The sequence below is a fragment of the Penicillium longicatenatum genome, assembly GCF_028827895.1.
Source record: "Penicillium longicatenatum strain IBT 33135 chromosome Unknown contig_7_segment0_segment0, whole genome shotgun sequence".
In the NCBI taxonomy this organism is placed as follows: domain Eukaryota; kingdom Fungi; phylum Ascomycota; class Eurotiomycetes; order Eurotiales; family Aspergillaceae; genus Penicillium; species Penicillium longicatenatum.
In genome coordinates, this window is record NW_026643124.1 from 4295955 (window position 1) to 4308670 (window position 12716).

The following is a 12716-nucleotide window of genomic DNA, read 5'->3' on the forward strand; positions in this document are numbered from 1 at the left end:
GGGCCGTAGCGGTTCGGCCTCCTTCGGGTGTGGCTTATCTGGATTCGCAGCTAGTTGAATTGGCCCCTATTTATTTGTGACAGGAGTAATTACGCCGCTTCCCAGGAGTTTTAGGTGAAAGGAGAGTGGAGTGGGATGTTGCGAGGGGAAGATTGCAGATTGAAATGCGAGGGGAGTGGAGATGACGTTCGGGGCCGCAGATCAGATCAACTGATGGGACACCTTTTATTCTGCCCTATAGTCCCACCCTCGTCATGATATGCTGCTTTCAGAATAGTAGGCAATGCCAGAGCTGCGCCTCACTGATACTCAGCCACTTTGGTCCACTGGATATGAAAAGCGAATCCTAGGCCAGAAATGTATTCCTAGCATGAGTACGATCGGAGTTCGGCACGATCTACAGAAAATCTTCAATACAAAACTATACCCGACCTACTCTATTACTTGAAGCTTTTAAGCATTTGAGTCAGTTATTAATTGAATTTGGATCAAACAAAATCTCTTACATAGAGAAGTATCACATTTCCGACCTAGATTATCTGGTAGTTACAAAGGATGCCAAGTTGGAAGTGGAGTATAGCCACGGCAGGCACCAGAATTTTCCCAGCCACAAAGAACCGGATCTGCGATCTGCAGTAAGACTTGGATTTGAAAGATGCCTGTTTTAAAAAATATACGAGATTGGCAAGCTATAGACTATCAGGCAATTGAACAACTGGCAATTGATACCTAATTCGATATCTAGTCACTTGGCCCGGATTTCAGAGAAGATTTGGTCTGTGCATTCGGTCGATACTTGCTCGATGTTGTCACTGGACAACTAAAGACCTTCTTTCGCCAACATATCTTGAAAACGATGTTAGCTTTGGTAACTTCACCTCAAGGGCATCCCATACCTGCAATATCCAGATAAAAAGCAATCGCATTGAAATTCCGCCGTTGCCCCATTACCTCTCCAGCCAACCATTTCAATCGATTGCTCCAGTTGATCAGATCTAGATGGCTGACTCCCATTAATGTCCCTTTGTATCCCTTTTCACCTCCCCAGTGACTACTCGCCACGCTGACTAGACCGTCGTTGGGCCCTTCCATTTCTCTGAGAATCCTGTGAGACAGGCGGAACGCTGACCAGATACTGGGCTCAAATGCTGCACCGTAAGAGAAATACCTACAATTGATTAGCAATGTGCATAGTTCTTGAGCGTTGGATGTATGCACGCACCGAACATCTTCAACGTTTGGCGTATTTGGATTGAAAGTCTCGGACATGTATTTCCTCGTTAGCTGGCCGAAGGCCCCAGTTTCGACACGGAGTCGGTTTAATGCATAATAAATCTGGGGAAGACGCTCGACTGAATGATTGAACCGTCAAATGTGAGTTCCTCCTGAAAAGTATCAGGGCTTTGGATCAAATTACCTCCAATCTGGTCGAAAACGTAGTCTGCCACAGCAGAACCTGGGACAATGTTTTAGCAGCTTTAGCAGCGAAACCCAAAGATTGAAGTATACGCACCTCGATGCGGGGTTGCAATAGTTGTTAATGATAGCACCTTGAACTTCTCTAGTCGAAGCCGACTAATCATGTACCGAGAATCGAGACCACTATGTGGTAAGTTAGTTTAAGAATGGTGTACTTTCGTTTGACGGCTCACCCCTACGCCTGGATTAGTATGAGTTCCAGATCAAGAACATAGAAGGACTCTTACCATGCTATGGCTAGAGAAGGTCATGAAACGTTAAAATGAGTATGCCCAGATATTTGATGATACTTCACATACGCAATGATATTGACATCTTTCCCTCGTGCCCCGACTTCAATTTCACGGCTCAGTGCCTCGGCACGTTCCTCGATAGAAGCAGATGCAGGAACAGTAGCAGTGATAACTTCAATTCCTTTTGCAGAAAGTGCCTCCTTAATCCCACGCCAGTACTGGACACCAGGAAGATAGGGACCAGCTAGGCGCAGTTCATCGAAGCCAAGCAGCCCATGGGCGAGAACAACTGGATGTTTTGGAGCATCTATTCAAGTTAACACTTGATCTATGTAAGCGCTGGGATAATAAGCACCATAGCTATCTCGGATGTCCGAGTATTTATCATGAATCACTTGGCCCTGGTCTTCCAAGCGTGGCTCAAGGATCGGCTTGAGTGTGCACGAGGACGCGTGAAATGTGCGCTTTTTTGAGATGCATATTGCTTGTGAAAGACGACAGCTTATCATTTGTTTGGTAGGGAGCTTTGTATAAACTGCATGTTCCATTATCTCCGGTTGCGCGACACGGTTGTATCAGAGAGGGAATGACGCAACGCCGCGGAAACATTGCGGCTGGTGCCTGAGGTTTGGCAGCGGGGAGATCAACCACGACAGCTGCTAGAACCTAAGCATGAACTACACAACGTACACGTATGTCAATTCCTTATCCGACTGATGATTCGAATGAATCATCACTCGCCCAATGAAATTGGCAAACCAATCATCTGTAGTATGATCTTCACAACCAAGTAAAGATAGCCATTATCTTGCTCTATAAAAAGCCGTATTACAAAGTCGTGTGCTTCGCAAGGACAGCCAAATCTCGATTAGACTTGGCAATTGTATTATTTGTGATGAAGGCGAGTATATTGATCTCCGGTTTCTGAAGTTAATACTCCTAAGGACTTCATCTACTCAAAGCTTGCTCTGTAGTCTACACTAGACACACTAGGGACGTGAAAACAGACAACCTTGGAATTCGATCCTATGATGTATACACATACTTCTGTAGCCACTTTCTACGAAGACAGCTAGCGACAGAGCCTAGTGAAAATAAAACCTGGTAAAGAAACTCATATCTCGAACGTTGGATATCGATGAACAGCCGAAATCGCATCATCTAGCGACAACCAAAGAAAACTAAAAAGACCCAAAAGTCCCAAATCTATGCTTTCACAATCTTCTCCGGAACCACGGGCTTGACATTGGTTGTTGCCTTGATCAGGTCCTCCACGACCTTGTCGCCCTGCGCCTTGCCAGCGGCCTGGATCTCCTTGAGCTTCTCCTCGGCCTCCTTGCTGGCATCCTCTTCGGCCTTCTTGAATCCACTGGAGTGCTAAGAGGCCCCAAATCATGTCAGCAAGAACCATAGATAACCAAACGATGCTCTGTCCAGGGTTTCATCTCACCTCAGCCTCGAACTTCTTGTACTCTTCTTCCTTCTGGTTGCGGTACTCCTCAATCTCCTTCTGAGCCTCGGCCTTGGCGTCTCTTATCCGCTTGGTACGGTCTATCAAAAATAAGTTAGGGGACCAGCGCATGCCGATCGGGGTTATCGGGTCTCGTACATTCTCGGGCTAGACGAATCAGATACATTAGCTAGTCCATGGCCTCACAGATCAGTCCCCATACCTTGCTGCACAATCTTCTGAGCCTCTCTCTCGGCCTGGTTATCTCATCAGCATGGTCGATTCGGTGCTCAAATCCGGTCGGAACGTACATCGAGGAGGGTCTGAATACCCGCGGAGTTCTGAGCCGACTAATTTCCCACCACCATTAGCATCTGCACACAATGTGATTGAGTGTAACTTAGAAAGCCTTACCATTTTTGCTCCTGAAACCCTCGTTTAAAAGTGATGGGAAGTGAGGAAAGAAGCGTTAATTGCTGGGGGATCGGAGCTTCGTAGCTCGATCAGCCACGCATGACCCCCCAAAGCGGTGGGGAATGGCAGTACATTCCCCACCGCCCCGTCGCGATAAACTGATAATTACGCCGGCCTTTATGGCACCTGTCATTACCTCCAATTGTCCAGAGTCAATTGTTTGACGGTTAAACTCGGGTTGCATACAAAATGTCTCGTGCGGCAAAATTTACTCTGGCAGCTACCGGACTGGGCACTGCCGGCATTGTCTGGTTCGTGCACTGGTCGCAAGAGGCGGACCGAGCGGTAAGTCGTCCTGTTCCTGAACAGGAGGTACAAACACTAAATTTGGGTGATAAACAGGCAATGCACAAGGGTGTGGAGCGAGACATAGAAAAGCAGCGAATCCGACAAGAACGACAGGCCGAATTTGAGTTGCAGAAGCGACTGCAAGAGGAGTACCTGAAGCTGCAGACCGTTACCAGCACAACGGACAACAAAAGTTCAGCAAACCAACCCCCGAATACAGGAACATAAACCGAAGTATCAAGATAAAAGTTTGAGTACTTCTGTCTGCGCTACTAGACAGCACAATGCATATTCGGTGAGTTCTGCCCGGAATCCAGTGCTGTTTCTGTGATGACCTCATTCTAATTCGAGCCCAGGGAGTTTTACTATTTGGCGACTTGTTCAGTTTTGTACAAAGTGAATGCCGTGTACGATATAATTTGATGTATTATACCAACATGACTCTCCTCTTCGATCAGCGACGTTTACTGTCGAGTCAAAATCATACGATGCATTATCGGTTCAACATATCATACCATACATCCAACCTTATACCAGCAGCTAAATCATTGCTATACCCTCACAAGATGCCTAGAATGGATATATGGGCGGTCGTATATCACAGTTTCCTTATATCTCAAATGAAATGCATCACACGCTACCGCGAATGTTCCACGGCCCGATGGAATGCATTTGAGACTGCAGATACTGAGAACACTGGAACTCATAGGTATCGGCTTTGAATAGTATCATCTGAGAAAGTACGACGATTCAAACAAGAGCTGGCCGTGGTCTAGAAGCTAGGCAGCTCCGAGGTGTCATTGATCATCAAGGACTCCGCCTGGGTCTGCGCTGCTCTTCATTCGAGCCGGGATATACGCGAGCATTTCAATCCTAGTAAAAAATGACAGCTCAGTGGGTATCACTCCACTTCACCTTCACCTTTTAAGGTGACCTGGTGTAAGTAAGTAGGCACTTAGGTATGTACTCGATAATAATGCAATCTTGAATTTCGAAAACTGCTTGCGTCTTGCCTAACACTGTTGATCTGGTGTTCAATAAATAGTCCCCTTCTCGGTTAGTCAACACCGCCCAAAAGTAGCTAGTCATAGGTGCTCGCTGAGACTGGTTTCGAACCCGACCACACGGTTATCAGTTATTTATCAACTATGTCGCCTTCCGTTAATAACACAAAACATACTATTAGAGCTGAAGATATGCGAGTTCTTATAATATTTTTTATCTTTTCTTCAAGTCGATATCGAAGCATTATATTCTTTTGCGGTTGCTCTTCTTGGAGCTTGCCAGTTGACAACATCAAGATCTCGGAACCACCCGATCACACAGTCTCCGTAGTCCGGAATATATCAAATTGGCCGGTTATTATCGGAGGCCGGCTGAATTCCGGCCTCCTGACGCTAGTAAAGTCTAAATGTACCTTATCGGCCAATAAAAACGGCGGATCTCAGATGGCAGCCTTGGCACCGGATCATATATAGAGCCTACATCATGACATCGACGGCGGGATCATGACTGGTTCGCCATATTTCATGAAAGCTGAGGGTTAAATAGCCCAGAAGGCATTATAATAGACCCATAATGACATAAAATACTTGATCAATGGGCGTTTTGACTCAGAATACCGACTTTGTAATCTTATTTCACATTACTAAAAAGGGCTTAGCGCCTCCCTCGTGACCGTTGTGCCCTTCATCGCGGCGCATCTGTATAGAGCATCTGAATATCTTCATAGATGTTTGTTTACCTGATTTCGACTTTGGCTTGTCAAATAAGCCTCATATTAGACCTAAGGTATATTATCGGCACTTATTGACCCCACTCAATGCCCGATGTCACTAGATTATCGTCATGGTGCTTTCTCTTTCGTAATGTGGGCTTGAGGCCGGAATTGATACCGGCCTCTTAGTATTATAAGAATCGCCTCTTCACCCGCCCAAAGAAGTGAAATTCCTGTTTTCTCTTTCATCCTTCGAGATTCCGCAAGCCTTTCCCCTTCTTTTTTAGCCCAATTTCCCTGCTTTCCTAGGTCCTGACTTGGTCTTTTACCTTGGTCATACCCTTCTTCTACTCTATACCCCTGACACCCTTCCACTGTCTCAAGCCACCCTTGCTTGTGATACAGTCTTATCTCTTCATATCTTTTACATATTCATATTGATCTGCTCGCACTTGGTCACCGTCTTCCACCTTCACGATGACTATCTCCCATGTGCCCTACCCTTCCCCTGCTACCCTTAAGAAGTTCCCCCATGTGCATGATGACCCTTCTAAGCTGTCTCATGCCTTGGATCCCTTCACCATCACTACCTCAACAGGCTTCTTGCCCTATGCTACTGGCCCTGTGGACCTTCCTGATGCCTTCCAACCCCTAAAGTCCCTTGTGGAACGTATGCCCGTCGTCAAACTTGATGGCACCCCAGGCCTCTTGGCGACCTATGAGTTTGGTCCTGCTGTTGAGGCAGAGATGCCCGACCTCACTGATGAGGTTGAGAAGCTTGTCCTTCCTGATGGCTCGCCGGACCGCTTCAATTTGACTGCTGTCTTCCGGGACTACACCTTCGTCGCCTCGTCGTACTTGCTCGAGCCCTGCTGGGAGAACTGGTGCAAGAACCCCGAAGGAGGGTATGGTCTTGGTCGAGAGGTTCTGCCCAAGTGTGTTGCTCGTCCAATGTACCTCTGTGCTCAGATGTATGTATGCTCTCTTATGTGTTCAAGTTCTCATGTCCTCTCATGGGAGTTATAAGGACATCCTCGTCTTATATTGTATCTAACCTGTTTATAGCTTGGACCTTCCTCCTTTCATGTCCTATGCCGCTTCATATGCCCTCTTCAACTATACCTTTGCCGACCACTCTAAGGGTCTATCGGACTACTCCAACCTGCGTCTGATCCGCGGCTTCGAGCGTGGTCTGGACCCCAAGAGCTCCGAGGCAGGCTTCATCCTAACTCACGTTGACATGGTCAAGGAGACCGGTGCACTTATCGGCGGTGCCCTCCGAGTGGTCGATACTATCGAGCAACATGGTCCCAGGAACGAGATCAACAATGGTTTCCGTGAGATTTTGACAGCTATGGAGAAAATTGAAGCATCCATGGAAGGTATGTTCCCGACTCTACCAACTTATCACCAGGAATCAACTTTCACTGTCTAAATAAATACTGACCAGCTCATAGACATGTGGGGAAATTCCAAGCCATCAGAGTACCTTTCCTTCCGCGTATTCATCTTCGGCATTACCAATCAATCGATGTTCCCGAACGGTGTAATCTACGACGGCGTCGAAGATAACCAGCCGCTCGCCTTCCGCGGCGAGAGCGGCGCCAACGACAGCATCGTACGTACCCCTTCCATTCCTCCTCAAGAAGCTTGCTCATAGTAATGAATTCCAGATCCCACTGCTTGACCACCTCTGCCAAATCCCTATGCCCTCCACCCCACTCACCAAAATCCTCCATGAATTCCGCGCATACCGGCCCGCGCCTCACAGGGAATTCCTCACCTACATCCGCGAGAAATCCGAGGAAATTGGCGTTCAGAACTATTCTGTCCAGGACTCTGAGACGGCAGTTCTATTCCTGAAGGTTCTTAACCATGTACGCAGCTTCCGCTGGCGCCACTGGCTTTTTGCGCGCGAATATATTATCCGTCGGACTCCGCACCCTACTGCTACCGGTGGAAGTCCTATTGTGACTGTAAGTTTGTCCGAACCTCCGGCTTCTTGGTTTACTTTCCTTTTGTATCTTACTCATTGTGATTTAGTGGCTGCCCAACCAGTTATCCGCGGTTATGGATCTTATGGTCAAGATCTATGATTCCTACCTCGCTCCCAAGGAGGGTGTGACAATTGTGAATGGAAGCGAGGATCGCATTGCTGGACACCGGAAGCAGGTCGAGCCTATGATGGAGCTTGTGCGTGACCAAAGGGATAAGCTGGCGAAGGAGGTGGAGAAGTGGTGCCAGGAGCGGGGGGTTTGAGAAGGTTTTAGCTTCTATAAAGTTTCTTTGCTTGCGTTTCGTTGATACTCTGGGATCATATGGTCTTGTTAGATCGGACAGATTGGTATTTCTTAAGTCTTTTGGTTTGATAAAATGAACCTTGAGCGTTTTTTTGCATCCCAATGCGCTTTTTCGATCCCATATGATGCACTATAATGGTGCAATCATGAATCATTAGGTTGAATTCAAATTAGTTGACATGTGTACATAACAACGTAATATCTGACAAGACGAGGTCAATAAGCCGGTGTTGGACAAGAGTTAGATCGGCCCGGTTATTCCCCCACTTTCGCGGTGTAGAGTCAACCCCCCTGATTTGAAGCCGAAATCCGAGCTTCATGTCATAGGATCTGCGCGTGGACCCGGATCTTCCAACTCTTTTTGGGCCTTGTTTCCGTCACCTGAGATGTAGATGAGGTCCATGCTGAGAGTCCATGCTAAAATTTCGCAGCTTGCAGCAGTGTATTACCACAGGGAAAATATTACTAAAGAGGGCTGAGCAGGACACAACTTCGCATGGCTGGTCCGGTTCGACCATTCGACGTAGTCTGGTAGTTGCTGGCGTAGAAGTTCAGAATATCACGTCCAACCCTTTTTCTCGACCGTATGCCACAGCATCTGAAGAAATACCTTCACAGCCTCGCACAATCAGACGATCGATCCTTGGACCCTTAGCTGAATCAGATGTTCGCAACTCGGCGATTGTCCTAATCGTGCAGCCCGTGATAGCCGTGTAGGATAAATCGAGGAACGTTAGGTTGGGGAACGCGTCTAGAAGGACGTTCGCGTAGACATCATCTATCGCCCGAAAATATGTAATGGTGAGCTCTTCCAATTTCGCTAAGTTAGGATTGCGGGCCCTTTCATCTATAATATTGATGAGGGCATGCCAGGTAAGATTGAAGCATTGATCCAAGCATAGCTTTCGGATTGGAGGCTGTAGCTCTATGAGGAGCGTTTGAAGGCTCAGGGCATTGAGCCATCCGGTATCACTGAACATGAGCGTGTGTAGGTTTGAAAATGTTTTTGGAACTCGTGTGATGGGACTTGGCCGAGACGGTCCACCTGATAATATAAGGGATTCAAGACTAGTGGGAAGATAGGCAAGGAGAAAGGTATCTGGAGAGATACCTCGAAGCTCGAGGTGACGGAGCGGTGGGAGAGAGAAGTCCCCAATATTATCACCACGTCCAGGGCCAGTATCGGCTTCGGAGGGGAAATACAGTGGGACAATCCTTGATAAGTTCGCCTCTAGTCGCAATTCCTCTAAGTTTTCATAAGGATGAGGTTTCACATCCTATGCATATTAGCTTGGAGTAAGCCACACGAAATAAGAGTACTCACAGATAATATGCGAGGGAGATGAAGAGCAGGTATGATTTGAGTCAATGGCGCGGTTGGTGGCTGTTGGAGAGTAGACAAAGTGATGCTTTTTAGACTTGGAAGAGTACTTGGCCAGGAGCCAGAGCTGAGAAACTCAGTGGATGAGTTTCGAGAATTCCATAGTGATATGCTTTCGAGTTTTGGTAGCTCGATTAGGAGTCGCCCGAAATAGTCATGTGGAATTGCCATGTCTGCTGAGAGGACCAGGCTTTTCAGCTTTTTGGAACCCTTGAACTTATTGAAGAAGTCCTTATGGTCGTGTGAAACCCACAGCTGTAGGTGCTCAATATGGGGACATCTGCTTAGAAATTCCAAGGTTCTGGGTGTTTGCGATGGTGGCAGGTTCTTGATGGTTGCTTTGGTGAGCAACCCTTTCGATCGCCGGATGCATGATCGGACTGCAGCAAAAGAAAGTGTCCCTCGAGCTGCGCTGAAGTCAATGTTCATCCATAAGTGCGATATAGAGCCGAAGAATCGCTCCCATCCTTTGCAGACACGTAAAATGGCCACAATCTGCTTAAAAGAGAAATGCTGGATGACCATCATTGCCATCTCGAATGGCAACATTGTAAAGGGATCATGCCTGTTTAGTAGCATTCGATCTTGAAGTTTATCGTGCAATTGCTTCAGCAGCTGCAGACATGTATGAGCTTAGTTTGTTCATTCATAGTAGGAATACTAGAATCATACTTCACGACGTGGATGTTTGCTAGCAAGCGTCTTCAGACCATAAGCGTAGATTTCCAGAGCTTTGTCAGGCTTGCCTTCAAGAAGAAGCACCTTTGCACATCGCAGGTATCCCTGATCTACTGTCAAAATGGGCTCCGCCGCTGACGCGAAGTACTTACGCGTTCATCTTGATTGGCCTTTTTGATCATGTGCCTTGAATCTCGGCGTGCCTTGTTATAATCCTCAAGTTTGCAGTACGTAGCTGCACGGTTATCCAGAATGCCAATGATGTCTGCATCTTTCTGGTTCAATGCCTGGCAGATGATTAGTGGACTGCCTTTTTGGGTTAGAGTGGATGGACCTACCTCGCCGAAGGCCTCGACAGCAGCGTTGAAGTCTCCCTTTTGATAGAGTTTCTGGCCCTGTTTATGAAGAGTCGAGACCTTTGACGCCATGTCTGACTTTAGCCATTGATACTCTAGGTATCTCGAAAAGTTGAAGAAAGAAACCGTGGAATCAACGAGATAGACCGCGTCCTTGGATGGCACGTGCTTTGCGCGACTGGCTCTTCCGGATACCCGGACTCCGATCACATAGTTTGTTTACACTGTTTACTTTCTTCCGCTTTGGATCTTCCGTAGCTCCACCATCGCAACGTCATGGATGCGCACAACTTGCAGGCCGCATCGACGTATGTCAACAATATCCTACTGGCGCGCGGGCTGCTAAATGATGGTGCCTCAATTGACTTCGCTCATCCTGAAAATGATGAGGGGGGAACAGAGGCCACTATGGCGCGGATCATTAACCTGGTCAATGACTTGGTTTTAAGGAGAGACGTCAGTACTGCTATGCCCAACAGTGTCGCATTGTATCTGACAGCATCTAGCGAGAATCGGAGCATCGTGAAAACTTGGCAACAACAATTCGGACCTTGCGGGGTAGCGAGTCGGAGCAGACTTTGGAGATCGTATGTAAAACTTTCAGACGCCCAAGAACAGAGATTAACGCGCGATTTGTTATCGCTTTGCTAGGGAAAACTGAAAACCAAAGCATCCGAATTGACACGATCGCTAGCCCTCACCCAGGCCTCGGAAAATGCGCTCCGCGCTAACATGTCAAGCGCAGAAGCGTCCATCCGAGGATTGAAAGAGCAAGTCCAGCGCATGAAAGCCACCGTCCAACAAGTGCGCGCACAATGCGCCAATGATATTCGCAAGCGCGATCTCGAAATGCAGAAATTAAAATCACACCTGGCTGATCGGCAGCGAGGAAAACGCGAAGGGTTGGGCGTCACTACCATCAACATCAATCCCGCGTCAACACGTTCTCGATTGAGATCCAGTGGTGGCGAACGAGTCAACGATCCCGGATACAGCCTCAAGCAGGAGACCACAGACTTCCTGACTGAGCTATGCCAGAATCTCAGTGACGAGAACGACACATTGATCGAGCTTGCGCGAAAAACTGTTGAGACGCTGAGGGAGGTACAAGGATTGCCACAAGGAGAGGAAGGAAACCAGAGCGATGAGATATCGGGCTTGGCTGCCAGTGCTAGACCACAAAAATCGGCTAGCGCCGTGACTACGCTTCCCACGTCGACTGAGGAACTGTCTTTGCGGATGGATGCGGTGCTGGATCACTTACGAACCTTACTCACAAACCCCTCTTTTGTGCCGCTGGAAGAGGTCGAAATCCGCGACGAAGAAATTAAGCGACTACGCGGAAGCTGGGAGAAGATGGAAAACCGTTGGAAGCAAGCTGTCATTATGATGGACGGATGGCAGCGTCGTCTTGCGGATGGCGGTGACTCTGTTCGGGTGGAAGAACTGAAACTGGGCATGAACCTCGATATGAGTTTCAACTCCAACGAAGACTTAAGCATGCAGAGTCAGACGGAGAACAAGCCCATTTCTCCAATTCTGGAGGACCAAGAAGAGATGAGCGAGACCGAGGACCAGCCAGATGCTACTGCAGACGCCCCTCTGACTCGAGCCAAGATTCGCAAGGTCCCCGAGCGCGCAGAGCGGGCTCTACGAGAACGCAGTGACAATGCAGCTGCCAGGCCTAAAAGACTTCGAAAAGTTTCGTTTACTCCTGGTCTACAAGGATCGCCATGTGAGCCCAGTGGTGACGATGAAACCCTGCAGGTCAAGGCTCACAGATCGGGAGCAGTGACTCGCCGGCCATCACGGCGCAAGACCGATCTCGGGGCAAGCCAGCTGGTAAGATCAATATCCCCGCCACCCCCCCCCCAATGGATTTGATCATGTACTAACGATTTCCTCAGTCCAATGGTACCGAATCTATGAGTATTCACCAAAAGTTAGCCGCAGCCGAAGATGAGGCTCGTGAGGCGGCAAGCTCTCGCAAGGAGCGAGAGACACGAAAAAGGAGTCGACCAGAGAAGTTATCCAGCCGGCCTGGCAACCGACGCCGAAGTACTCTTACCAGTGACGAGCTGGATGATCTTATGGGCGTCCCCTCCCGATGAAGGATATGACTACATACTTGCTACCATTTTCATTGAACTGTACATATACCTTGATGAGCGAGCATGTAATGGCGTGTCGTTGCATATCATTATACCATAATTTATTTCGGCGCTTTAGCTTCGGCTTTGGTCCTGTTTTGTTCTGATGTAACCTTGGAACTGCTTGAGAGAAACACGACACACTACCTCCGTAAGCTAAGAACGTGCGATGATCAACGCCTCAGGCATTTATTTCAGATATTCGAATAT

At 47.9% G+C, this 12716-nt stretch overlaps 6 protein-coding genes across 6 annotated transcripts; 3 read left to right on the forward strand and 3 right to left on the reverse strand.

Moving 5' to 3' along the window:
• Window positions 1-820: 820 nt before the first annotated feature.
• On the reverse strand, window positions 821-2221 carry N7484_011871 (triglyceride lipase; the record flags this gene model as incomplete). The annotated part of the gene is made up of 9 exons (XM_057122258.1): window positions 821-846; window positions 897-1168; window positions 1223-1352; window positions 1418-1456; window positions 1514-1602; window positions 1653-1654; window positions 1707-1716; window positions 1779-2019; window positions 2068-2221. 9 exons carry the CDS (start codon window positions 2219-2221, stop codon window positions 821-823), a joined length of 963 nt encoding a protein of 320 aa, XP_056968012.1.
• Window positions 2222-2918: 697 nt separating this feature from the next.
• On the reverse strand, window positions 2919-3579 carry N7484_011872 (uncharacterized protein; the record flags this gene model as incomplete). The annotated part of the gene is made up of 6 exons (XM_057122259.1): window positions 2919-3089; window positions 3163-3263; window positions 3322-3330; window positions 3386-3419; window positions 3474-3512; window positions 3577-3579. The coding sequence occupies 6 exons, from the start codon at window positions 3577-3579 to the stop codon at window positions 2919-2921; spliced, it is 357 nt and encodes a 118-aa protein (XP_056968013.1).
• A 246-nt stretch (window positions 3580-3825) lies between these two features.
• N7484_011873 (protein PET117) lies at window positions 3826-4152 on the forward strand (the record flags this gene model as incomplete). The annotated part of the gene is made up of 2 exons (XM_057122260.1): window positions 3826-3921; window positions 3979-4152. 2 exons carry the CDS (start codon window positions 3826-3828, stop codon window positions 4150-4152), a joined length of 270 nt encoding a protein of 89 aa, XP_056968014.1.
• A 1966-nt stretch (window positions 4153-6118) lies between these two features.
• On the forward strand, window positions 6119-7900 carry N7484_011874 (indoleamine 2,3-dioxygenase family protein; the record flags this gene model as incomplete). Its single annotated transcript, XM_057122261.1, has 5 exons — window positions 6119-6612; window positions 6707-7023; window positions 7099-7259; window positions 7315-7617; window positions 7685-7900. 5 exons carry the CDS (start codon window positions 6119-6121, stop codon window positions 7898-7900), a joined length of 1491 nt encoding a protein of 496 aa, XP_056968015.1.
• A 592-nt stretch (window positions 7901-8492) lies between these two features.
• Window positions 8493-10428, reverse strand: N7484_011875 (Leucine Rich Repeat domain protein; the record flags this gene model as incomplete). Its single annotated transcript, XM_057122262.1, has 5 exons — window positions 8493-9218; window positions 9266-9937; window positions 9995-10105; window positions 10153-10287; window positions 10339-10428. The coding sequence occupies 5 exons, from the start codon at window positions 10426-10428 to the stop codon at window positions 8493-8495; spliced, it is 1734 nt and encodes a 577-aa protein (XP_056968016.1).
• Window positions 10429-10632: 204 nt separating this feature from the next.
• Window positions 10633-12467, forward strand: N7484_011876 (uncharacterized protein; the record flags this gene model as incomplete). Its single annotated transcript, XM_057122263.1, has 4 exons — window positions 10633-10812; window positions 10863-10943; window positions 11008-12198; window positions 12264-12467. 4 exons carry the CDS (start codon window positions 10633-10635, stop codon window positions 12465-12467), a joined length of 1656 nt encoding a protein of 551 aa, XP_056968017.1.
• Window positions 12468-12716: the final 249 nt, after the last annotated feature.